Source organism: Petromyzon marinus, chromosome 50, assembly GCF_048934315.1.
Source record: "Petromyzon marinus isolate PM22_M1 ecotype Great Lakes invasive population chromosome 50, UKy_Petmar_22M1.pri1.0, whole genome shotgun sequence".
NCBI classification, from domain to species: domain Eukaryota; kingdom Metazoa; phylum Chordata; class Hyperoartia; order Petromyzontiformes; family Petromyzontidae; genus Petromyzon; species Petromyzon marinus.
The window spans coordinates 588,028-614,493 of NC_133716.1; the positions used below are offsets into that span (position 1 = coordinate 588,028).

The following is a 26,466-nucleotide window of genomic DNA, read 5'->3' on the forward strand; positions in this document are numbered from 1 at the left end:
GTGTGCGTGGGTCTATAGGCGATTGCTTCCTGTCTTGGGTGTACACTTTGGTCAAACTCCCGAGTCCCTAATCAGCCCTTCTTATTATCCGCACAGCTTCCTATTTTCCATGTGCCACATTATTCCTGATTTTAATTTTTAAACTTTTCTGGGATAAGAGGAAGTTTACCAGAAGCGTCAGCAAAATCCCCTTCAGAAGCCAATCAGATTTGAGTCCTCCAATTGCAGTGATGAGTGACCACGGGTTATCATGGGGCTTGCTGGTGGGCTATGTGATGGGAGGCAGAAGGAAGTGCGGTGAGGTATGGTGAAATAACCCCCGTGACCTGCACAGCGTGAGAAGCCCTCCCTCATCTAGCAGTGGATTCACGAAATGGCTATATGTGTACCTGCACCATGTGGGTTGTGGCTGCGCTTGTCTGTGGTGTTGTTAATTTTCTTAACAAAGCAACCTCTCCAGCCCACAAAGGTGAAGTGGCAGACTTGTGGGATAGTCATTGAGTTGTTGAGGGTTGCAACCAGACCTAAATGATTTCATTCCAGTTTCACTGAATCGCACCAAGGTGCATTACTTTCTTGGGGTTGACTTGTTTTTAGAAAATGCAAAACTAAATATTTTGTAACCTGACGCAATACGGAGCTCTGTATAATGAAGACCCTTTTTCATTACAGCGCTAAAAGGTTTAATTTCTCAAGCTGATGTTGCTTATGACCAAGTAACCCAGAATAAACCCGGTCTTATTGGATCTCGGAAGCTAAGCTAAGTCAAGCCTGGTTTTGGTGATCGCGCTTTTGTTAGCGTGGCACCCAAGCTATGGAACGCCTTGTCGCTTGAAATCAGGAAATCAGTCGGTAGATATATTTGTCTGCTTTGCAAACCCATCTCTTTAGTTTGGTTGGTTGCCCCCCTGGGTTCTGTTTTTGTTTCCTGCTTTTCATTCATTGCACATTGGGATCGTAGGATGGAATGTGCACTATAAATTTTAATTATTATTAGTAGTGCTGCACTTGGATGGGTGACCACCAGTGCATAACAACTGCCATAGGGGTGGGCTGCTAGTTCTGCAAGATGTCAGGAGGTGACAGAGCAGTGGGTGTGGTCTACAGAGCAGAAGCAGAACATTTATTTTTACTGGAGGAATCCGATGAGCTATGAAGCTATTTTTCACAAATGTTCAGTAGGGCATCGATTTGGTCCACTTACAGGCTTGAGTATTGATTAAATATCTCTGTACGGAACTTGAATATCTCTGTGCAGAAGATTATCCCCTCTAATTCATGGTGGGGCTCTCCAGTTTTCTCTCACCTGAAACTAATTGCTCATGAATGGGATTTGCCAGATATCCCAATGCAGCACAACTTCCTGAAGTAGTCTTTGGACTCGGAGAAGCTTTCCTGGGTATTGAAGTGCACTTTTTATGTATTTATTAGAAAGGACTGGTGGTGGTTGTGGTGATTAATAAGTTCAACTGGTAACGTGACACACAGTGTTTGCTCACTTTCAAACAGAGCGCCCCTTGAGGCGCGAGTAGCCACGGACAAGCAGTTAGGCAGCCGCCAGCTGTAGAGCCAGGTGGTGAGCCGGTACCAACAAGCTCTGCGATCCTTTATATATTCAGATGTTTTCAGGCAGTCAATGAGTGTTTATGTGTGGGAGAAAACCCGAGCACCCAGAGAAAGCCGACGCGTGCGAAGGAGCAACACTCGACCCCATACAGATGGAACAGTAACGTCCATATTTTCTGTCCTGCCTTCTCCTGGAAAGCCAGGTGACGGCACCCCCTCGACACCCACAAGGAAGGGAGTTTTCAGGACATTTATGTGATCCACCAACCCCGTCGTCACAGGGTTGCATTACAAGGCATGTGCCACCGCCGATAGGGCGATGATGGTTTTATTATGTAGTTGTGGCGACGATGTGGCGATGATGGTTCTATGTAGTTGCAGTCAAAAAACTCTAAAAACATGTTTGTGTCTCTTATGAAAATATAATATTTTTATTGCGTTTATATTATTTGATTGCAATGTGTAACGCGTGTTTAATTACGTTTAGATCGTTTGCAATCATGAGAAAATTGTTCAGATAGTGTTTTATAAATATTTGTATTACCTGCGAGGCGTTTTATCGCGCCTGGGATTAATTTCAGCCAGAGCTCCTGGATGGCTGGGGACGAGTTGGGGTGGTGGGGAGGGGCCCAGAAAATATTCCACGACAAATAATCCCCTGGGTACTGCCGAACAACCAAATTGACAGTACTTCACTCCTGCATATTGTCAGTCATCATTGTGAGCCATGATTAATTCACCGCTGGATGAAGCCCTCCCAAAGCCATTGCCATTTCTCACAGACCGATATAATCTACGCCATACATGCCAACTCCTTACACTGTGGTAAAATTATACAGTATTCTGTAGTATGGCACTATTTAAAATAATTCAATTTAGTACTGTATTGTAATACTGCATTAACTCCCATTCCCATTTAAGTACAAGTTATGTATGTTGAACTTCTTTCGCACCGTGCGTAGGCAACCGTGCTAGTCGGAGGTGCAAGGGAAGGACAACAAACTAAACACATGATACAGGTGTTTTTTGGGTTAGATCGCGTAAATATATAAATGTGTTATTTAAGCCGCCACCACCCGACACAGCCAATTAGTTAGGTTCGTCACGTAAACAGAACACGCCACACCGGTGTGCTGTATAAGTAACCCAAAAATCCTGTATTATGGATATTGTTCGCAAAAGCCTCCTACCCGTGAAACAAACTAAACGCATATTCTTAGCTCTTTCGGTAAAGTCACGTTGAAGGGAAACAATGAAATAATAAAATATATTTATATTTTTTATTATTTTGAAATATATATTTATATATTTTATTGTTTCCCTTCAACGTGACTTTACCGAAAGAGCTAAGAATATGAATTACTGCAGTCACGAAAGCTTTAAATCAAAATTTAAACTTAACGCAGCAAAGGTTAAGATAGAGCCCTGACATTACTTGCTTATGCCACTCCTGATGGCATGGCCTCCACCAAGGAATCCGAGGCAACCCGCGAGAGCGCCTCTTAGCAGGAGGGGCTACTTGTTTCTACTGCTTGGGGTGGACCGTGAGCTTCGTGCAAGATCAAACCCAGGGATCTTCTGTGAAAGACCCAATGCAGAAGGTCCCTGGGTTTATGTTCCACGAAGCTCATGGCCCACCCTAAACCGCATCCACTGCACAAACCTTGGCAGCAAATGCAGATACCTGATGCACAAACGGAGAGATTTTAACTCTCCAGTAGTAGTGTGTGACTGTGGTCATCCAGAACAGACCGTGCGACGTATAACGACGCAATGCCTGATCCACAAATACGAAGGAGACATCGCAGTGATACACTCCGCTGCTCCTGACGCGGGTTTCTTGGTTGACCACCTGAATGTGACATTGTAGTTATTGCTGTGCATCTACATCAGCCATGCGGCAAGAAGAAGACTTGTCTTACTCTCGCACGCAGGCCAAGACAGGCGTTTTGGATGAGCTGGTAGGCACCCACACTTGGACCTCGGCACACTTGAGCCGCCGAAGTACTCATGAGTTGGTGGGGAATGCAGAGCGGTGCATATAGAATTACCTCCTGCATTGGCCATAGAGCAATCTTGTGTTTTATCTCGCCTGTGTTGACAGGCAGCTGAACATTTTGTCACTGGCATGTACCTAACCGGGGTTTTTTTACGTTTCGTAACATCTTTTTTGTACTAGACAATACACACAGATGCCATTGACACATTTTCAAGAGAACTCGTTGGCATTGGAGCATAGATGATCTTTTTAGTCGGACGAACCTCGTTAATTGTTGTTGAGCGTTACGAAAACAAAGCCACGTGTGTAGTTGGAATGGCTGTGAATTTGACTGGCAGTAAGTAGGGTGGCTTGTAAAAAAAATAAGAAATGGTTGTTTTGCAAAGTTGGTGTGCTCGGTTGCCCTGGCCATGCGACCAGCAACAGACAAGAGGGTTCCGATTGGCTGTTGGCTCGGACCGCCTCTCGCTCCCCATTAGCCCAAGGCTCTCAACATCGCTCGCGTGATGTCACCGGCGCTGCTGTTGCCATGGGATTCTTATGCTCCTGAGGGTGCTGTGGATGTGGCCTGCCTTTACTCAGGGCTCAGCCAAAGCAAGTTGCCAACAGCACAAAGCAACAACTCAACAATAAACAACCTATTTTGGTGATGCTGCGTTGGCAGTGGTGCCCATGTACATTTCATAACAACTCAGCCTAGTCAGATACAATTCCCTTGAAATATATAAAAGGCGACGTACTCTTTGGTTCTGTTCGGTAAAGTCACGTAGGTAAAAAATAAAATAACAAAAAATAACGACGTTTCAAATCTAGAAAAGGCGACGTTTGGGGAAATGACCCTTCTTCATATCACATAAATAGACTTGTTACCTAATAGTGAGTAACAGACAGACCCTTCAATAAAATAAAGTATGACAAAATAAACGTATGTCAAATAAAAAGTAAAATGATAAAATGTTGCTGGCACGATGCGTTGTGGGAAGGTTCTTGTGAGAAGCCACAATCCACCTTGCAATACATTCCTGGGCCCAATCACCGTTTAAATAAATACATATAACTGCCCTCCATTCCTGGGGTTAAAATAACAATTATAACAATTATTGTCATTGTGGATAATATAAATTACAAATTAGATTTGTGAACAATGTCTCCTTCACCAGATAAGATTCGAACAAAACCGGACTGCTGATGAGACATGGTGTGTTGAAACCATCCAGAGTTCTGCGAGTATGTACTTAATCAATGCTGCTGCAAGTATTCACTTCCAGAAGGCGTGTGGCTGATTGGTTGTGTAAAAAATATGTTTATATTTTTATGAGGAGAGACATGATGGAGACATGGACCACTTGTCTATCTGGATAAAGCCTCATTACAGACTCCCTCTCAAATGAGCGATAGAGCAGCGTTCAAGTCGGTAGTGGAAATTCCACATTCCCTTGGCATGCACCAGTATCTACACATGACAGCTGTTGCCTTCTACCAAAGTGGTACTCGTGTTGGCGATGCCAAAGGGATGATGAGCTTGACTGTGTTTTGAAAAATGACACACAGGGCAATTTAGGAATTTGTTTTTAAAGAGACAAATACAAGAGAAGAGAATACACACTTTAAAGAGCGTAATAGTCGTGAACTTATACAATGCACACACAACCATACTTTCCTGAATTACACTCCAGTTGTCTATGGACAAAAGGTTTCCATAGACATAATTGCTCAACTCGAGCTTATTAACGATTTCCTATTTACATTGCCTTATTGCTGTTCGCCTTTTGGCGTTCTCTGGTCTAACACTGGTGGTGTGACAAGGACATAAAGGGTGCTGTCTCTGGTGTAGGCCAATCAGTGTCAAAGACAATGCATACATAAAAGCACGTTTATTTTCATGTTTTACCACAAGCATGTGTGTTTTATGGAGAGTTGATGCATTGCTAAATAGGTGTTGTCTATTTGGTGTTTGAACATCCTAACACAAAAGCCAACAACACATGGCAGCACTTTGCAAAGCAGCGGTGGTATTGTTGCATAATAGCAGTTACACATACAGCACGGCACCCCTCGCGAGCAAGGTCACGAGGCTTGTGCATAGTTTGCGTGTAGAATCGTGGGAAATCGTGTGCAATGAAAATTAAGTTGTAGGCTCGCTGAGAAATGTTCGGACTATACGTGTGCATGCATGTGTAGGTGGCCTGGTAGGTAGCAAAATGGATGGGTAGGTCGGTAGGTAGATGAGTGGGTGGGTAGGTCAGTGGGTGGTTAGGTAAGTACGTAGATGGGTGGGTAGGTCAGTGGGTGGTTAGGTATATATGTATATGTACGTTGAACCGTGCTTATCGGAGGTGCGTAGGAAGGACAACAAATTAAACACGAAGATGAGTTATAAAGAAATTAGTTTTCGATCTAGATTAAAAAGTGCATAGCTCCAGTGGCTTCCTAATATCGGAAGGATGATTTGGAGTGCATCCCCCAGTTGCATTCGTGAGTTAATGGCATACTGCGGCTGACAGTCCGCAATATTACCATGATAATACCTTAGGCTGGATTCGCTGTCTTAAATAGTCGACCTCGCTGTGTGGGGTTTATGGATGTGGGCTGCTGATAGAGAGAGGGGGGGGGCGAATGGGGGTGAGAGTGGAGCTCCAGCCAAAAACACAAAACACCGCTCAGCTGTTGTGATGGGTGGAGGCAAGAGAGGGTGGGTGACGGGGTTGTTCTGGGAGGCAGGGATAATAAGGAGGAGGGAGGATGTAGGGGAGGGAAGATGTAGGGGTGGAAGGAGCTGTGTGCAAGAGCAAGTCTGTGTGTGTGCCTGTAAACGCTTGTGCTGTCAAGCATACGTGTGTGGGTATGTGCGGACAACCGTGTATGTGCATTCAAGCAACTGTGTGTGTGCACTCCCATGCGGCTGTGTGTGTAGGTCTGTGTGTGTATAGGTGCACATAGCCTGGCACAAGCCAGGTGACGTCACCGCCATTTAGTGGCGAATGGCGGTTGTTGTATAGGTGTGTGGGTGGGTGTGTGTTGTAAGTCTGTCTGTGTAGGTCTGTGTGTGGGTGGGTGTGTGTTGTAGGTCTGCACGTGTGTAGGTCTGTATGTGGGTCTGTGTGTGTGTGTGTTGTAGGTCTGCACGTGTGTAGGTCTGTGTGTGGGTGTGTGTGTGTGTGTTGTAGGTCTGCACGTGTGTAGGTCTGTATGTGGGTCTGTGTGTAGGTCTGTATGTGGGTCTGTGTGTGTGTGGGTTTGCGGTAGTGTAGCGGTTAGCGCGCTGCGCTACAAACCTGGCGACCCGGGTTCGATTCCCGCTCACAGCCAACATCAGTAACGATTATCTGAACCGGTCCTGGGCCTCTCCTAGGTCGACTCAGCCTCAAATTATGTGTAAACATCGCCACTGGCCTTCATAGGTGCTCGCTAACAGCACTTGCCCCCACAGGCTATACGGGGGATCTTTGTCTTTGTGTGTGTCTGGCAAAAACAACCCCCTACCTCCTTGTGGTGCAGGACGGCAACGCTGTGGTGGGCAGTGCCATGGGGGGGAGGGCCACTTTAGATTGGATGCTCTGGTGGTCCCCCTCTTTAAGAAGGGGGAACTCTTTAAGAAGAGGGACCGCACAGAATGTAAAACTACAGAGGCATCTCACTCCTCACTGTGCCAGGAAAGGTCCTGGCAAGGACTATTCAATATCATCTTGCTGAGGAGAGGCTTGCAGAGCCCCAATGCGGTTTCAGGAAAGGGCGGCCCTGCACAGATGCCATATTTTCCGTCTATCTGCTACTGCAGAGGTGTAGGGAATTCCAACAAGACCTACATCTCTGCTTTATTGACCTGGTCAAGGCCTATGATACCATCAGTAGTCCTGGGATTATTATTCGTGCTTTCAGAGTCCCTGACCCTCTGCTCACGATTATTAAGGACCTTCATGATGGTGAGCGGGCCCGGGTAAAACTTCGTGGCCTGGAGTCGGAGCCATTCCCTGTTCACCTTGGGGTGCGACAGGGATGTCCTCTGGCTCCCACATTATTTAACATCTTTTTCGACCACGTAGTTCGTGAAGCCTTTGATGGCTCTTTAGATACAATGGGAGGCTGATCGATGCCCGGGTACGGTCAAGGGATGTCTCCCTATTGGTCAACCACTTTATGTATGCCGATGATCTGGTAATTGCCGCTCACTCGGAGGAGTTGGAGGCGCTGCTGCTGAACCTGGAGCGTGCCACTAAGAGGTGTGGGGCCTTACCATCAGCCCCACCAAAGCTAAGCACCTGCTTGGGTATTTTGTACCATCGGACACTTCACCCCCACAACTTCCAATTGGTGATGGGGCAGTTGTGGAGAGAGTGGAGAGTTTCCCATACCTGGGCAGTGTACTCATGACCGGCTCCGGTTTGACAGCAGAGGTCTCACTCCGAATCAGTCGAGCGGCAATATCTTTTCATCGGTTGCGTAACGCTGTGTGGAAGCTACCTGGTCTATCGCTCCGCACGAAGCTTCAGGTCTTCTCGGCCACGGTCATTCCCTCCCTTCTCTACGCTTGCGAAACGTGGACCCCCCTAATGGAACATCTTCACCGGTTAGAAACATTTAGGCTGGCCTGCCTATGATCCATCCTGGGTTTAACCAGGCTGGATTGTGTGAGGAGCTCACAAATCCTTGAAAGATCTGGGCACGGTCCCATCGGTGAGCTCCTCCGGCAGGCAAGGCTGCGTTGGCTTGGTCATGTAGCCGGCATGCCCAGTCACCGCATGCCTAAGCAGCTTTTGTTCGGCAGATAGAGGGGGCTAAACGAGCGCGGCACCGGCTAGAGAAGAGATGGAGTGATGTGGTATAGGAGGATGTGGAGCTGAGTGGACTTGCCGATGACTGGTACCAGCGGTGTCAAGATCGGCCTCTGTGGAGGAGGCTCGTGAAGGACGCTACTGAGCAGTTGGAGGCAGTCGCCCTCCAACAACAACGGAGGGCGGAGGAGCGACGCTCACAACAACGAGCGGAACGCCGGGTGGCTAAAGCACAGCAAGTTGACACAGTAGGGGGCACAGGTGGTGCATCAGCCAGTCATCTCAGTCATCTTAGTCAGTCGATCCGTGGCACCTGCAGGGTCTGCCCCGTGACCTCCATGCCAGCGGGCGTTCGACACTTCACGTGGCCACAACGTGCACATAGCCACAACGTGCACATAGCCTGGCACAAGCGTCGTGGTGATGTCACCGCCACTTAGTGGCGAATGGCGGTTGTTGTTGTTGTTGTGTGTATAGGTGTGTGTGTGGTAGGTTTGTGTGTGTGTGTGGTAGGTCTGTTTGGGTGTGGACGCTTGCATTGGTCGGTCGGTGCGTCTGTGTGCGTGCAGCGCAACGGGGGTTAAGATAGCCTCCCCCTCCCCCGTCGCCGCTGAAGGAACACAATGTTCCTGAAGAAAGAAAAAAAATGCGAGTGTGATTTTTTTCAGAGGGAAGAAATCACAGAGTACATTTATTGAAAGGGGAGGAGGGGGTGGGACACCCCCCCCCCCCCACCACGTTTTATCTTGCAGTATCCCTCTATGCCACAATGGTTGCATCTGTCATCCCAATAAACAATTTGGCAATGAAGAAATTTCTGGATGTGTGTTGGTGTGCTGTAATGTGGGGAGCGGTAGTGTCGTGGTCAGCGCGCTGCGCTACGAACTCAGCAACCCGAGTTCACTTCCCGCTCACGGCCAACACCGGTGATGATTATCTGAATCGGTCCTGGGCCTCCTCTAGATCGAGTACCTGGTGCGGTGTGTAAACATCGCCACTGGGGAGACAAAGGCGGTCGGGCGTGGTGCTGATCACCCACCCCCTCCTGTGCCGTGCCGGCCTTTATAGGTGCTCGTGAAAAGCACTTGCCCCAACAGTCTGTTAAGGCTATACGGGGAATCTTTGTGTGTAGACGCTGATTTGTTATTGATATAGCGCCCTCTATGTCTGGACGTGTCCCCGCGCTGCTGTTGGGATGGGGAGCAGTGACGCAGTGGTCATCGCTGCACTGCGCTACAAACACGGCGAATCGATTTGGATTCCAACATCATTTACCTCCTATCTGAACCAGTCCTGGGCCCTTTCTCGAGTTCTACATCCCACCAGGTACCATAAATTAGGACCTGGTGCCATGTGTAAACATCCATACGGGGGAGACAAAGGTGGCCGGGCATGGTGCTAGGCACTCCACATCCTCTTGTGCATTTGTTGGCCTTTATAGGTGCTCACCAACAGCACTTTCCCCAACAACCTGTAAGGGCTGTATGGGGCTAGCGAAACACAATATCCTTTTACTTTTTTTGTGGGTGCATTGCCCGTTGATCAGCCAAAACCGGTTTACACGAAGGTTGCATTCTGGTAGAGATAGCTAAAACACATACATTGTAACCGGTGTTGGCCAAACAGCCCAATGCTAGACTTTTCTAGGTTACAGAAGTAATTACTGTTATGATTATAGCTCTGCAATTGTTTGCTTATTCCGCTTGCTGGCACAAGGGCCTCCACGAGGGGGAACTCTTGATCGCCCATCTAGAGGGTACTTGGCCTATTATCCATGCTGGCCATGCATCTTGAAAGAGGGTTGCATTGCCCACACTTTACCCCATACAATACCAGTCATCGCATCAATCACCATCGTGTGCCATCTGTTGTGAAGCAGATGTTAATCTCAAGTGTAGGGAACTGACTTTGCTGTCATATATTATACCACATTAAGAATATTATTTCACTTACTCGAACATTGTATAATAAGAACAGATGAATACTTAATAACTAAGAAACTCGTCCATTGTTTCACCTGTTGTCTGTAAATAATCAGTTTTCCCAAAAAAAAATTACCTAGGCGGAAAAATTATGTTTATGTATCGCGAGGTAAGAAGAGTTCTGCAACCACAGTTCTTGTTGTGGCCACAGCTAACATCAGTGGCAAGTGGCATCTGACTGGTCCTGAGAATGGAACCAGCACTGACCAGCGCGGTTAAAGAGAGTCGAACAAACCCATTGACGAGCGTGGGGGAGGCGTTCATCCAGCAGTGGATTTGCAAAGGTCTTTACATAATGATGCAATTATCGTTAAGGAGACTCCAATGTGACCTCTTTTTCCAATGGAGACCTGGAATTATACAATCACTGTGGGCTCACATCTGCTATAAAAGAGATTTAAATTATTTACCACTTTTAAATGAATAAATAATTTTAATTGCAGGCTCACTTGCACGCTGTTTTTGGGTGAGAGTAATTCATGACAGTCACTTAATGAGCTTCACACAAAGATGTGCGGAGTCGTTTCATTCATCTGTGTTCGTAGTGTTCGTCAAGTCACATGTGTTGGGGCGCTTCTGTTATGTAACGTGACATTGTGATGGACCGCCCCAACACAACGATCCTTAAAAAATAAATCTTGACGTACGCTCACTTTGAGGCCTTTCTATCGTGGTACCAGTCAATAATGAATATGTAAGGTGCGCAGATGTGACACAATAACTAAGAGTAATTAATTAGCCAATTGCATCTTGAGTAAAGGAGAAGGCCAGTCATAGGACTGTTACTGCATACATTATGCATGCAACAACGCCTTCCCACTGTGTCCCATGTTGTTCAGACGTATTAATAGTGTGCGGGATACTGCCACAGTGGTGTCATGGTTAGCACACTGGGCTTGCAATCAAGAGGGTCGCCCTTCAATTTGATCTCACGGCACGACGACAGGTGACACAATCACAACAGGTGATACAATCACGACAAGTGACACGATCACGACAAGTGACACGATCACGACAGGTGACACAATCACAGCAGGTGACACAATCACGACGGGTGACACAATCACGACGGGTGACACAATCACGACAGGTGACACGATCACGACAGATGACACGATCACGACAGGTGACACAATCACGACAGATGACACAATCACGACAGGCGACATAATCACGACAGGTGACACAACCACGACAGGTGACACAATCACGACAAGTGACACGATCACGACATGTGACACGATCACGACATGTGACACAATCACGACAGGTGACACAATCACGACAAGTGACACGATCACGACAGGTGACACAATCACGACAAGTGACACGATCACGACAAGTGACACGATCACGACAGGTGACACAATCACAGCACGTGACACAATCACGACGGGTGACACAATCACGACGGGTGACACAATCACGACGGGTGACAACCACGACAGGTGACACAATCATGACAGGCGACACAATCACAAGTGGCACAATCACGACGGTGACACAATCACGACAGGTGACACAACCACGACGGGTGACACAACCACGACGGGTGACACAATCACGACAGGTGACACAATCACGACAAGTGACACAATCACGACTGGTGACACAATCACGACTGGTGACACAATCACGACGGGTGACACGATCACGACGGGTGACAACCACGACAGGTGACACAATCATGACAGGCGACACAATCACAAGTGGCACAATCACGACGGTGACACAATCACGACAGGTGACACAACCACGACGGGTGACACAACCACGACGGGTGACACAATCACGACAGGTGACACAACCACGACGGGTGACACAATCACGACTGGTGGCACCATCACGACGGGTGACACAATCACGACGGGTGACACGATCACGACTGGTGACACGATCACGACTGGTGACACAATCACGACTGGTGACACAATCACGACTGGTGACACAATCACGACGGGTGACACGATCACGACGGGTGACAACCACGACAGGTGACACAATCATGACAGGCGACACAATCACAAGTGGCACAATCACGACGGTGACACAATCACGACAGGTGACACAACCACGACGGGTGACACAACCACGACGGGTGACACAATCACGACAGGTGACACAACCACGACGGGTGACACAATCACGACTGGTGGCACCATCACGACTGGTGACACAATGGACGAGTTTCTTAAATGCAACCTAACCCCCTCCGCCTCTGTCCATCCAGCAGTATAAATGGGCACAGCACGTTAATCGATGGGAAGGCCACACGTGTGGTGGGGTAAAGTGTGGGTACTCCTCCCACCTCTTCTGTGAGGCAGCGTGAACCAGGCCGGGGGGCTCTTTAGAGCTCCCTCTGTTGGATGCTTTCCACCAGCAGTGTCGTGAGAATTTTCATTGCACGGTGGCTGCACCTTTAAGTAGTTACATACTGACGTAACTACGACACCTTCCCATCAACTCTGCACCTCCGATTAGCATGGTTGTATGTTTTTATTACAACAAAACAGACCAATGCAACACCCTGAAAGGTTCCAATGAGAGGGTATCGAAAATCCGCGACTGGCTGTAAACTTTAAACTACTACGAAACTATATTTTATTTTACCAGGTTAGGACCCACTAAGTTGTATAGCTCTTTTTCAGAGGCGACCTGGCCAAAAATGATAGCTCAACGAAGTGGCTTGTCACGTGGAAATGTAAAGTAGTCAAATACTCTTCAACGCAGGTTTATAAATGTGGAGGGAACAACCGGAAGACCCGGATAGAAATCCACACGACCACGGGGAGAATATTCAAACTCCAAATATACAAGAGTCAGGGTCGTGATCGAACCCACGACCTCCTGTATACCAGGCGAGGTAGTTAACATCTCACCACCATGGCACCTTTAACGTATGTATGCTTGCTTGTTCAGCTTCTTTCGCACCGTACGTAGTCAACCCTGCCAATCGGAGGTGCGGGCAAAGCACAAGGTTGCTTACGTAGTGTGCAAAAGAAGTTCATACATACAACTCCCACGGTGTTGAATAATCAATTAATAGTGCACGCCGTGTATGGATGGATGCGTTTGGGGAAAAGGAACGCACGCAAATGTCCACGACGCGTATAATGTTGGCACCGCACAAAGACATGGTGGTTGTGGCTGCTGCTCAGTGACGAAGGGAATAATTAAGCGAGGAGGAGTGTTGGTGAGGGGCAATGGGCAGAGTGGATTGCCGCATGGGAATATCTCACTGGGCCTGTTTACGAGCTTCCCTAGCACGGCCTTTATTTTTTGTTTGGTCATGCAGAGATGCTTTGAAGTCGCCTTCCTGTCGGGCCCATTCATTTACTAATGAGCTATTTCACCGTGCCGTTGTGTGTGTCCAGGGGAGTAATATTTGTTAATGAATAAAGTAGGAAAGGAGACGAGTAGAGGCCGTTTGTTAACTTTTTAAAAATCAAAATTTTCTCGGATGCCCTCATTCATTTCCTAATTGTGAGGGTGCATTACGCCTGGCTTGTTGTACCTCATCTCTTGTTTTTTTCCTCCTTTTGAAATTCCTAATGTATTCTGGGTTCTTTAATGACAATAAAATGCTCACGAAAAAATCCAAATATTCTCATGACTGGAATGGAGGCTTTCTTTAATCGAGTACTGCAATATCACGCCTGTAATAGTAATAATACATTTAATTATTTATCCAGGAAAGCTTCAGTAAGTCTCAGGAATGTATTTTTTTACAAGGGTCCTGCATCGGAATGTTTGGCCATTGTCATATTGATGATGTTTGCAAATGTTGGAAAAACTGGAGCACTTTGACAAAACTCACACATATGTACTGGCCTTATTCACGTCGGAGACTGTTCATTAGAGGCAACACGTATTATAGACGCTTCAATTACAGTGGCGAATCTGATACTTGAAGAGGTAACGGCCTCGTCACCCGTACTCGATAGAGGGAACGTTCCCCGAGCTTTAGCCCACGCTAGCTCCCTGGTTCCCTCTATCCTGGTCCTCTCTCAGGAGGCTGTCTGACCTGGCCCAGCTTCGGCGCAGGTCCCAACCACCAGCCACACGAGTCCGGCCCTCAGAAGGACAGCGGGCCAAAGGAGTTCCAGGGTCTAGCTAGTCGATCTTCTTTCTTCACTGGCTCTTCATCTTGCTTGAGTCAAACTGCCCCTCAGCTCTCCGGGTCCCACCTTTTATACAGTTCCTCACTGAGGGGTGGGGCTGGGAGGGATCACAGCATCCCCCACAGCCCTCCAGGGTGGTGGCCGTAGCGGACTTGTTTGTGGCTACCGCCCTACAACCGCGTGTCACCCAGCCGTAACACCTCTACACATACAAGGGGATTCAGTTCTTGTGTATGATGGCAATTTGTCCATGAGCTAAATGGCAATGTTTGATGTTGGCTATCTAGGAGAGGGCTTCAGGAGAGATTTCTTTTTACTATTCCTCCTCCGTTGAACGAGTGCAAATACAGTGGTTTACTATATAGTTCATAATTTTTGTGATATGGCCACAAGCGCACTATTCTGGATTGTCTTTAATTGTCCATTTTTGGAATGAGTTGTACGCATCGGACTGTTGATTTTCTGGTGCGGTTGATGGTTTAACCAGTATCTTTGAGGGGGAGGAATGTCAAATCCAGGAGGTGTGATTTTTGAGTCATGAATGAGGCGTTTATTCTGGACGTCCGCGCTGTTCCTCTCAAATATGAGATAACTCAAAGAGCCACACAAATTAGTTCACAAATCTCGTTTTGCTCTCCTGCCGTCTCGTGGCCACATTACACACCAGTGGATTTTTTTGTTTCACAAATATATGCCTGATTTGCAAGGCTGGTAGCCGACGGTTAACCGTTTTAATGGCGCTACGTGCACTGTGAAAATAATTTGTGACGAGGCTGTGTACACAAGCAAGTGCTTAAGCAAAATCCTGTTTAGTGTGTCAGGTCAAAAGTGATTTCTCTATAAAATGAACATTGAGGCATTGGTGCGCATCTCCTGTTTACAGCCCTAAGCCAGTGGTAGGAAATCCACATTCCCCCATCACAAAGCTGTACTTATAGTATCGAACCCGGGTGGGATGATGGGTCGAGTCAACTGCCTTCGAACAGGATTTGAACCTGCGTCCTTTGCGACTGCAATCCGGTCGCTTTACAGCCCAGCCACGTCGGATCGTTCAGTATGTGCGTGTGCCTCTGCGTGCCATTTAAAAAAGCGTTTCATTTATCTTGGTAGCTGCAGCACTTCACGTGCAGGGGCAGTGTAAAAAAAACATTCTATGAGCAAGCGGTGCCAGGGTTTGCGTGTCTGTGTGCGTACGTGGGGAGCGGTAGTGTAGCGGTTAGTGCTCTAACAAAGCCGGCCTCTTCCCCAAGGTCGACTCAGCCTCAAATGAGTGCCTGGTGCTATGTGTAAACATCGCCACTAGGGAGACAAGTGGCCAGGTGTGGTGCTGGCCACCCACCCCCTCATTTACTGTGCCAGCCTTCATGGGTGCTCGCTCACAGCACTTTCCCCAACAGTCTGTTCAGGCTATATGGGGGTCTTGTATTTGTTTGTGCACGGAATGCAGTATATTATGCTACAGGGCATGCAGCAGAATAGAATATGTGCAATGCCAGAGGGGTTTTAATTGGCTATTATAGGGCTCTTTTTATATATATTTATTCAGTGGCGGTTATGTAACTGTATGCATATGTGCACCGTCTCCCACTCAAACAGGCCGATAACTGGCCAAAGCGGCACCGATGATCTTGTGCTGTCTGTTCGGATATACAGCAATGCTTAGAGTGTCGTGCAAGGATTGGAAAAGCAACTTGGGATGTTTAATTGCATCTAACTAGGACCCATATCTACAGAGGGGCAGCCTTGCCTATGCACATGTGGCGATTTGCCAGCATTGGTTCAAGCAAGCCTGACTGCTGATGAGACACTGAATGTCAAAACGGGTCGAGAGTTGCTTCTAATAAACCAGTGTTGCTGAAGGACATATGGCTGATGGGATGTGTAAAAACACATTTATGTGGAGAGACGGAAAGGAGGAATCTTTTTTTGTTTAATTATTTTTATCGGGAGAACCATGTTGTGACGGGTAGGACAACACGTGTAGCATGGAGGGAGGGCAGGTTACTGAGACGGGCATTGAAGTGGCACCCAGAAATTAGCAACTAAGGGGAAAACCTGTAGCCAGGTGGCAGTGATGATGAGGCTGCAAGAACACGTCTTGGAGGTCGGTTATCACCTTTGCAACAACTGTGGGATCTAGCAGAAATAAGGAAGCAATGGTGAGGTTTGGTGGTGGTGGCAGCATCAGCAGCATTGGCCGTGATGACCTCTTGACCTGTGTACAATGCAGAACAAACAAAACTATTTACACCCATTGTGAGCCCCCTGTTTGGAAACACCTTTTTACATCATATGACCACATTCGCGAATAGTTTAAGATCTGTTTAACATTGCACGTACGGATATATATTAAATAATCTAAACACAGCACTTAAAAACAAGGACGTTTGTTTTAGATTTCTTAAATCATATCATTAAGTAACTTGCCACTTTATATTGCAATGTTATGTAGCTTTATATTTCCACATAATGTCATATTTTGGCACTTTATAATTATAATAATATACCCTTTGTCGAGCTCCAAGGCCTCCCCCGCCCTGCTTTGGTCATGGTCATTGTTTGACCATACTTCACCGCGGTGGTCAATGCGAGTATTGATGGGCAAGTGAAGCAGGACTGCTTCAGACACCACCAGCCACCTGTGTTGACCTTGGCCGGGAATCAACTTCAGTAGGCCGGGTTCATAGCACGGCAAGCTAACCGTAATACCACTCATGCTCTCTATTATCATCAGGCATGGTCAGTCCACACTGCTGGATGAGGCCCTCCCAAATCCGTCGCCATCTCTCACAATCTCCCACCTAATTAACCTGTGCACGAGCTGATTTTGTGCCTCCGTCTTCTTTATAGACGTTCTCTGTTACATTTTGTGCGTACCGTACATACGTGTGCCCGTGTGTGCCACGCATACCCTGTGTCCGTACGTACTGTGTGTCCGTGCACACCCTTACTACGTATTGGACCATGTGTTAAATTAAAGCTGTGCTGATGAAAAGCTAAAAGTACCAATTATTTAAGAATGGATCACTGTCATTTTAGGGCACGGGGGGTGGATTTTTATAGGGGAAACTATTTTTTTGGTTCCTTGTCCCTTCCTGTGCTCAAGCTGTGCCACTGGTCATTGATGTCCCCCCACTGGTGCCGACATATGGCGGCCATATGAGTCGCATTCTGCTCGAAAAAACAATGATAAGACGTGGCTTTTGATTGCTAAAACGCATTTTCAAGATTATCAGAGTGCTCGCAGCTCCATGGAAATCCCTGGCCCTCAACGAGATGGATCCAACCTAAAAGAACTGTCGCAAAAATGTCAAATATTATGCTGGGTTCCACTTCCTGTTGTTTTACTTCTCATTATTATTTGCTTACCTTCCTGCTGTGCGATGCTTGTTTTCTACACGCCGTGTGGTGGATGTCATAACTCAGTTGTGAGCATTCCAGACAGGCGCAGAAACGCATCCAAAAGCGCACGATGCGGTGACTGTCTTTGTTTGATGGCTAGCGAAGACCACTGGCAGCGGTTTGACGAGCAGGCTCTGTGTGTGACGTCGGCCAGCACGCTGCGAGGACACAGCCTCATCGCGTCCTCTACATGCACCCCGAGTTGTTAATTCCGCGTCACGTCCCCGGCACGGCTCGGCCTCTGCAGTGGAAACATAACCTGGCACCACATGAGCAGTGCCGGGCTGGCTCAGCACGGCTCCGGTGCAGCTCAATTGTTCAGTGGAAAAGTGCTGTTGGCGATCGCACAGGGGAACTGATGCCCTACATCTCAAACATTCCAGCTCAAGATTAATTTTTTCGGTGACTTACCTACATTGAGGAGTTTGGCCAATTCCTGAAAGAATATTTTTCCCATGCTAGGGAGTGGCAAGAGAAAACTCACATTTTTAAGTGGATGCCAATTCAGGCAGGTTGGCAGTCCACCTGCTTTGTTGCCTGCGAAGGGAAAACCATTGGCGATAAATGTTCTGATAGTGCATTGTCTTTGTGCTGTTTGCCTTTTCGGCGTTCTCTGGTCTGACACTGGTAGTGAGACTGGGCCATTAAAGACGGCTGTCTCTGGTGTAGGCCAATCAGTTTCAAAGACAACGCATCATATATTATCAGAGCGTGTTTGTTTGCATGTTCACCACAAGTACGTGTGGTTAATGCAGACTTGATTCCTTGCAAAATTTATGTATTTGGTGTTTGAACATCTTAACACCACCTGCTTTATTGCCAGAAAGGGTAAAACCTATTCTTATTTCTCATACTTTATACTGGAGGAAAAAAAGGTCCCATGATAAAACTATACATTGTTGCAAATAATTGTCGTGTGTGATTGTTGGAGATTGTTGCTGAGACCATCACATGAGCTGTTTGTGCAAACCTTGTTCTTATGCCCAAAGTTACAACCCAAGGAGAAAAACCCACGGGAGTGTCAGAAGTGCTGGTTCCGTGAACTCGCCTTGGTTTACCCAAGCCCCTTCAGCCACGCAATTGGTCTTCTCTTGATAAAATAAACAATATCGATGACGTGTAATGTGGAACAAGAACATCTCTGTGCGTATTTGTTTTTCAAACATTGAGAGTTGAAGAGGACGCCATGTGAGTACATTCAGACGTGCGCAACCTCTAATTGATACCAAATCTGCCGTTAAAGCCGACCGGCCGTAAGGGGTAGTGTTGTTTGTTTTCCCGCGAGCTCGGCTAACGCGTGTTAAACCGCCATCCCCGTGGCGTTTCAAAACCCGCTGACGCTCGTGTTTGGCGGCGCTGTGGAGAACGTTCGAAACGCGGAAATCGAAGGTTGAATGGCGCTGAATAATAATCGTGCAAACGCGACGGTAATAACCGTACGTTGTTTTTTGTTTAACTACCGAAACTTGAGCGACCGCCGATTAAGAAAAAATGCCGGGCCCAGTGACGGAAACTCATCCTGGGTACGTTTACAGTGTTGGCGTCCGGCGGCACTGTGGACCTGGAGGAGGGTGGGGGGGCAGATAAATAAAGTCGACCGCGTAAGGTCACCCAGGTACATTTGCTGGCTCATGATAGCAATGCCTAAGCACTCGACTCTTATTATCCGCAGCGGCGCCACGGATAAGAGGAGTCGAGCAGGTAACCGCTCCTGCTTTCCGCATTTATCCCCAGCTAGGTGGCACTTGAAAGTGATCTCAAGAAATTGGGGCTTTACCCCCTGTTATCCACGGCCGTTCTACGGATAACAGGACTCACTCAAAGATAATAGAGGATTCTTGAGCAGCTCCCACCTATATCGACACGGATGAGAGGAGTTCACATAGGAGTGGGGGGGGCACCCACCCTGATGCACAATCATGGTGAGCCAATCTCTCAATGCCCTTTTAAACGCGATGCCTAGCAATCGCATGAGCACCTGCGTACTTAATTGAATATTTATAAAGGGCACCCCTCGTCAAGAGAATGTGCCCACCACGATGCGTGGGCACGGTACGGCCATGTGATTAGAATCAAGGCCAGGGAGGCGTTATTTCTGTGGATATCCCCCGTTACGACAGTGCTCTACATACGCATGTGCGGTCGTCTGTGTGTGGGGACAGCGGTGGTGCAGCGGTTAGCGCGATGCCCTACGAACTCAGATTCCCAAGTTCGATTCCTGCTCACGGCCAACATCGTTGATGATTATTTGAACTGGTCCTGGGCCTCACCGGGGTCGACTCGGCCTCAAATGAATACCTGGTGCGGTGTGTAAACATCACTAGGGAGACAAAGGCAGCCGGGCGTCGTACTGGCCACCCACCCCCTCGTGCCGTGCCGGCGTCCATACACTTGCCCCACAAGTCGGTTAAAGGCTATACGGGGGATCTCTATCTTTGGGAAGGGGGCAGCGTGCCGTAGTAGCTTTCAGACTATGTAGACAATGCAGGTTCCACAGAGTTCCGTTTCTCACCCTGATGGTGACGATGCGTGTCAACAACGTCAACAAACGTCAACAACGTCAACAACGTCAACAAACGTCAACAAACGTTACCCCGATTCTCTTTCTGCTTCTTCCGTCACACTTCACTTCTCTCCCCCATCGCCTCTTTCCCCAAGTTCTTTTAACATTGCTCATTTCAAGACACAACTTAACTCTTCACCATTGCAATGTGCATTTGTGCTATAAAGAAGGACCATTGCTCGAAACGTCAGTGATTTTTTTTTTCTTTTAAGGCAGCATTATTGACGGAATGTGTTGAGTTGTTCAGTTTCCATTGCGGGCCTGTGCTCGGCAACCATGATAATTGATATTTTATGGAATTAAGCCACTTATACTTCCCACTAAGCCTTCGGGAAGAAGTGAGCAAACCTCGTTATGTAAGACTCTCACCAGGATGCTGGCTTTGTGAGATGCAGTTGCATTTCGATGCTGTGTGAATCCACATTGTATGTTCTGCTGTATTGTTATTGAATTATAAACATCAGCACCGCAGGAGAGTAAGGCGATCAGGAACATTGCGTCTCTGCGTTGGGAAATTGTAAATTGTGTCTGTGTGGTGGGGAGCGGTGGCGACCCGAGTTCAATTCCTCGCCAAGGCCATCAGTGGTGATTAACGGAACTTACCGGTGAGCCTGGCCTAGTTTGACTCGTCCTTAATACCTGGCTCAATGTGTACGTCAGTACTAGGGAGACAAAGGCGGCCTGGCGTGGTGTCGACCACACTGTTCGTACTGCGTCGTAGTGGCCTTAATAGGTGCTCGCAAACAGCACTTGCCCCAACAGTGAACCTAGGATTATATTAAGGACGTTTTTTTTCTTGAATTAACTGGTACTTCCAGTTGGCTCTGTACAAATTCAACATATATCTGTCAATTATGATTGAGATCTTGGAATGTTATTCTAAGGGGTTGTCTCTCGTGATAAAATAGCGATGAAGGTACGATCGAGGAGTGCATGGCACACCACGAACAAACCCGCGCCTCAATTCACGCTTTTTTTTACTTCCCCACAAAGTGGTACTTTATTTTATTGACCGGAAGGATGATGTGCTGACTCAACCCCCTTACCATACAAATCACGATTTGACCTCGCAACCTTTCCAACTGCGAGTTCGGTCAAAACACAACTTGTGAGACACAATCCTGACCGACCCGGTTCGTGTTGACGGCGTCGAGTCGCAAGGAAACTACCGGAGGCGTTTAAAACCCCCGCGGGCGTGCCACCAGCTCGGCGCAAACAAGTTACGTCAGGGGGTGGACGCGAGGGGTCGAGTGAACGGACGTCCCAGGCACCACGCACAGCCCGCGGTGCGTACGGGAGCCACCACGGGGCCCCCTTGGTCACCACCCCTCCCCGCCTCGCCCCCCCCCCCCCCCGGTCCACGTCCCCTGCTCCATTCATCCCCGTGGACTTTTTTTTGTTCCCCCCCCCCCCGATTTAATTAAGGCTTCTTTTGATGAAGATTCAAAAGTGTTTACGGAGTTCTCTGCCTTGCCGCCGGGCTGCTGTGAAGGGCGCTCATTGTGCGGGCGTGCCATAGGAGGGGGGCGGGGAGGAGGAGGAAGGGGCCGAGGGGAGGGAGGTGGGCAATGTCCTAGCATGCGGCCTGAGTTTTGTCCCAAATGCAAGGGGGCCCGCCCGCCCTTCTTCCTTCACGGGCTGCATCCCCAATTTGAGGGGAATCGCTGCTGTTTTCGGGTTACCTGTTGCCATGGTGATGGTGGGGGTTGTTCAAGGACAGCAAGGGTAGTTACAAGCTAAGCAAAGTTGAGCACGGCTTAGTATGTCTGTATGTTGAACTTCTTTCGCGCCATGATGTAGGCAACCGTGATAATCGGAGGTGCGCGGGAAGACAAAACAAACTAAACACAAAAAGCAGTTGTCAAGACATGAGTTTTCAATTTGGATGACATAACAGGACACAGCCCCAGTGGCATCCGAACGGCCGCAGAAGCGCATCTGAAAGCGCCGTGCGATGCGGTGACCACCGTCTTCGTTCGATGGCCAGTATATGGATGGGGGAGGCTGCCTGGCAATGCTAAGTTGTTGTTGTAGGCTCGAGTTAACGAACTGGTGAGATGGCGACACATTTCTTGATTCTTTAACCTGTGTAGAAGTGCGAGTGGGGGTTTCTCCAGTCACTCTGGTTTCTGCCCACATGCCAAGAAAGCACTGAGGAATGGAATTGGCCAACTATCCCAAGCCAGCACCCTCGTGATAAAACATCCGTGATACTTTTGTGAAAACACAAAACGAGGGCCACTTGAGGGGATTTGTTCGTTGTTTTTGAGAAAGCCGTTGAAAATCGCCTCCCACAGCCGCTCCTTAACGAGCGAGGCACAGGAGCGCCGCTCGGCCAGATTTCCCAATGAATTCTTCGTCGTATGACACGGTCATACCAAAATACGCAAAATAATCACTCATTGAAACAAAAAAATATCTGATATATTCTTGCTCATGATGGCAATATGTCCAGGGGCTGCTGGCTACGACGAGAGGGCTTCAGGAGAGAGTTGGGTGTCGTTTTGCAGTTCCTCCGTCACAATGACGCACACTACAGCGGTCTGCTATACGGTCCAAAGTAATGTTTGCAAATGTAAGGAGCGTTTGGATTAGAGGGCGGTTGAAGGCTCTACTTGTACGTTCATACAAACCCTACAGTAAAGCCTTAATAGTTTTTTTTCATGATAGTGTTTTAGTCCGAAGCCATTAGCACAACAGCACTTATCTTTACTGCATTCGCAGTAACAAACCTTACTGCTAGGTGCAGGGACACGCTTGGAGTGCCAATGTGTGCCAAGCCGTTCTGTGAACTTGCTGCGTAACGAGCACAATCGAACGGTCTGCGTTCGATTGATTAATCTCCAACGCCGTGCCGTCGTTACAGGCGCAAAGCTCGATTATGTCATCAAAGCCTTGTCCTGGCGCGCGCACGCACGCACACTCACAGATTCCTTCACTTTCCAGGAAACAAGCTCAAGTCCAACCGTAATGTGCTGTTGTGTGTGTGTATTAGTGGTGCACCTAGCCTGGCGCAAGCGCCATGGTGACGTCGCCATCACTTAGTGGAGAATGGCGGTAGGTGTATCGGTGGAACAGTAACGTAGTGTTTAGCACGCCGCTCTATGAACCCAGTGCCCCAAGTTTGGTTCGCGGCCACGGCTAACTTCAGTGGTGATTACCTGGACATGTCCTGGGTCTCCATTAAGTCGACTTAGCCTTAACATAGTACCTGGTGCAGTGTGTAAACATCAGCACTAGGCAGACAAAGGTGTCCGTGCGCTGTGCCGGCCTTCATAGGTGCTTGCTAACAACAGCACTTGCCCCAACAGCCTGTGTAGGCTGTAGGGGGTGGATCTTTGGCTTTGTAATAATTCAATGGTTCGCGCTGCGATACAACTCAATGGTCATGGTATAGTTCTTGGTCCTGCTGTAACCTGCATCAGAATCTCGCTTTGTCCTTCTCGGCATGAAGCGAACACCAGATGTGTTGGTGCGGTCATCGTTTTTATTTTGCCGCATGACCCCTTTGTGTGTTGTGCCAGCCCTTAATAGGTGCCGACACCACTTGGCGCACAATGTTTTTTATATCAAGGTTGAAATTGTGCATGGTTGGCATATTGGAGACCCTGTCTCGTACACGATGCACAATAACAACACGTGTTGGTTGGGTTTCTGTCTCTCACGGATATAGCGTGTCACCTGTCTGAGGCTCTTCATCAAATATGCGCGCACATGAATTACTCACACGCACGGAAATCCCTGAGCATTGTGGCGATATTCGTGTGTGTGCGTGTACAGTGCCATGTTCAAAAGCCTTTCTGGCGTTACACAAAACCATTGACCTATCTTGGAAGCCATTGCAAACATCAACAGGTATTCACCTTTAAATCAATTCTGGACAGCGTTTGAAGGACTTGGGTGACCTGCTCGTGTTAGCAGTTTAATTTCATTGGTTGCGTGTGTTTGTTTTTCCTTTCAGAGTCGTCTGGTTCGCTGTCAATAGGAAAGCACTCCTTCCCCTTCAGCTTTAAGCTTCCAGGTAAGAGCACGACTGATTGAGGAGGCGTGGCGCTCCACCCAAAAAAATGCAAATTAGTTACTGCTTCAGCACACCGGTGTGTTGGAGAATGAACCCACAACAACATTTACAATTCGGTTCGGATGTATCGCCGGCGATTAGAACCAGCTTCATAAGGCGATTTCCCAGAATTGTGAAGAAGTATTCCTGGAGAGATCTCTAGATAGTTGATTTCTGCTGATCTGTCATCAACTCTGTTATCAAATATTTTTTTCTCAATCAAATAATTTCCCTGCCCCACCCCCCCCCCCCAGCCGTTCTGGTTAAATTATTCTCTAGCTACATCCATGCGACCTAAGACATTCAACAACATTGCAATGTTCTATTCTAGGAGTGAAGAGAACAATCATCATCATCATCCTCATGCTTGGGCCACTCTCTTCAAATAACTTTGCTTGCCAATTGCACCCTGGAGCCATTCCATCAGAAGCTGTTTTTTTATTCTAATTCACCATTTCCTGGTGAAATAAACATTGACGAATCATCCTACGACCACTAGTTTCATTTGAAAGTAAGAAAAAAAAGGTCAAAAGTGATTCATCTATTTTTCTTTTTTAGCAGGGAAGGCCCAATGAGCTATGTGGCTCTTTTTCTGAAGCGACCTGGCCACAAATGATGGCCCAATGAAATGGCTTATCACGTGGAAATTTATAGCAGCCAAATACTCTTAAATGCATGTTTCTAAATATGGAGGGTAACCATGTTCAGTTTGCAGCCCTGAGCCAATGGTGGAAGTTCCACCATATCCAGGACGACTACAAAGTGGTAATTTTGTTATCGATGCTGGAGTCGATCCCCAACTGGGATTTGTACTCACAACCTTGCGATTGTGAGGCGTTCGCTTTACCGCTGAGCCAGCCGACCAGTTACTCGCCTCATAGGTCGGGGACCCCACCTTTCTGTCATTAAGAATTGGCACAAACAAAAATAAAAATAAGGTGTCGAATGATGGTGTTATTTAATAAATGTTGAGTACTTGTGCTCTACTGTTTTAATAAAGTGCGAAGCAGTGGCCATAGTTGTTTGCACCGTGCGCTATGAACACGGCAACGACCCGGGTTACATTTCTGGCCGCTGCTAATATCACTGGTAACTGATCTCTGTACCAGTCCAGGCAGCCTCCCCCTTCACCCTTTCCCGTTCCGAGACGTCTGCAAGTGGCAGGCTGGGTGTCCCCTTCACCACTGAATCTCAGAACACGCAGGCGGCTCGGCGATAATTTTATTTAGAGAGGCGTAGCGCCGTTGTTTTAAAATACACAGTTCTCATCGCAGAGAACCGTAGTGACACGACCGCACTCTGTAACAGCTGTCACCAAACCGTGCCACACGCTCTCCCGCATGGCCTTGTGTGAGCCTCGGTACCGATAAAGTTATTTGATTAAAAATGTTGTTATGAAAGGGTTAACCAACCTCCACTGACCAGCGTGGTGAAGTATAGTCAATCCACTCCATGACTGATACGACATAAGGAGGCCTTTATGTAGCAGTGGATCGACTAAGAGTAATAAATAGTTGTTATTGTTGTCATAGTCAAGGCTGTTGTTGCTGGGGTGTGGATCACAAAGAACCCACAGGTGTGTTCACAGCACACGGTGTCCCTTTGCCTTCGTTGTTTCCGAAGGACATTGAACAAGTACAGAACTCGTCAGGCCTTTGATTTGTTCTTTCACTTGACTTATTGGCAACTTGTCAGGTTTAACATTAAAATAAAACGTAACCTTTGCAAGCTACATATCTTGTTAACGAGAGGGTCAATGCCGTTAATATGTGGTTGTTCACCAGCATCGCTTCAAGCAAGCCTGATTGCTGATGAGACACTGCGTGTCGAAACCAGTCCAGAGTTAGCTTGTTCTGAATCAACGAAGGCCGTGGGAGTCATTGGCTGACTTATTTTTTATATGGACAGATGGATATTTATTCCGTGACATTGAGTATATATTCACTTTTACAGGTGCTATTCTATATTTGCTGCGTGTTGAGATGCTATTCTATTTGAGTT

At 47.6% G+C, this 26,466-nt stretch overlaps 1 protein-coding gene across 2 annotated transcripts in view; it reads left to right on the top strand.

The window, feature by feature from the left end:
• The window catches only part of LOC116953173 (arrestin domain-containing protein 1-like), a 113,779-nt gene that overhangs the window by 45,181 nt on the left and 42,132 nt on the right, over positions 1 to 26,466 (top strand). For both annotated transcript variants that reach the window (XM_076074733.1, XM_032973101.2), the window contains one exon: positions 24,367 to 24,426. In XM_076074733.1, coding sequence (XP_075930848.1) covers positions 24,367 to 24,426 — 60 coding nt within the window. The remainder of the gene's footprint in view (positions 1 to 24,366; positions 24,427 to 26,466) is intronic.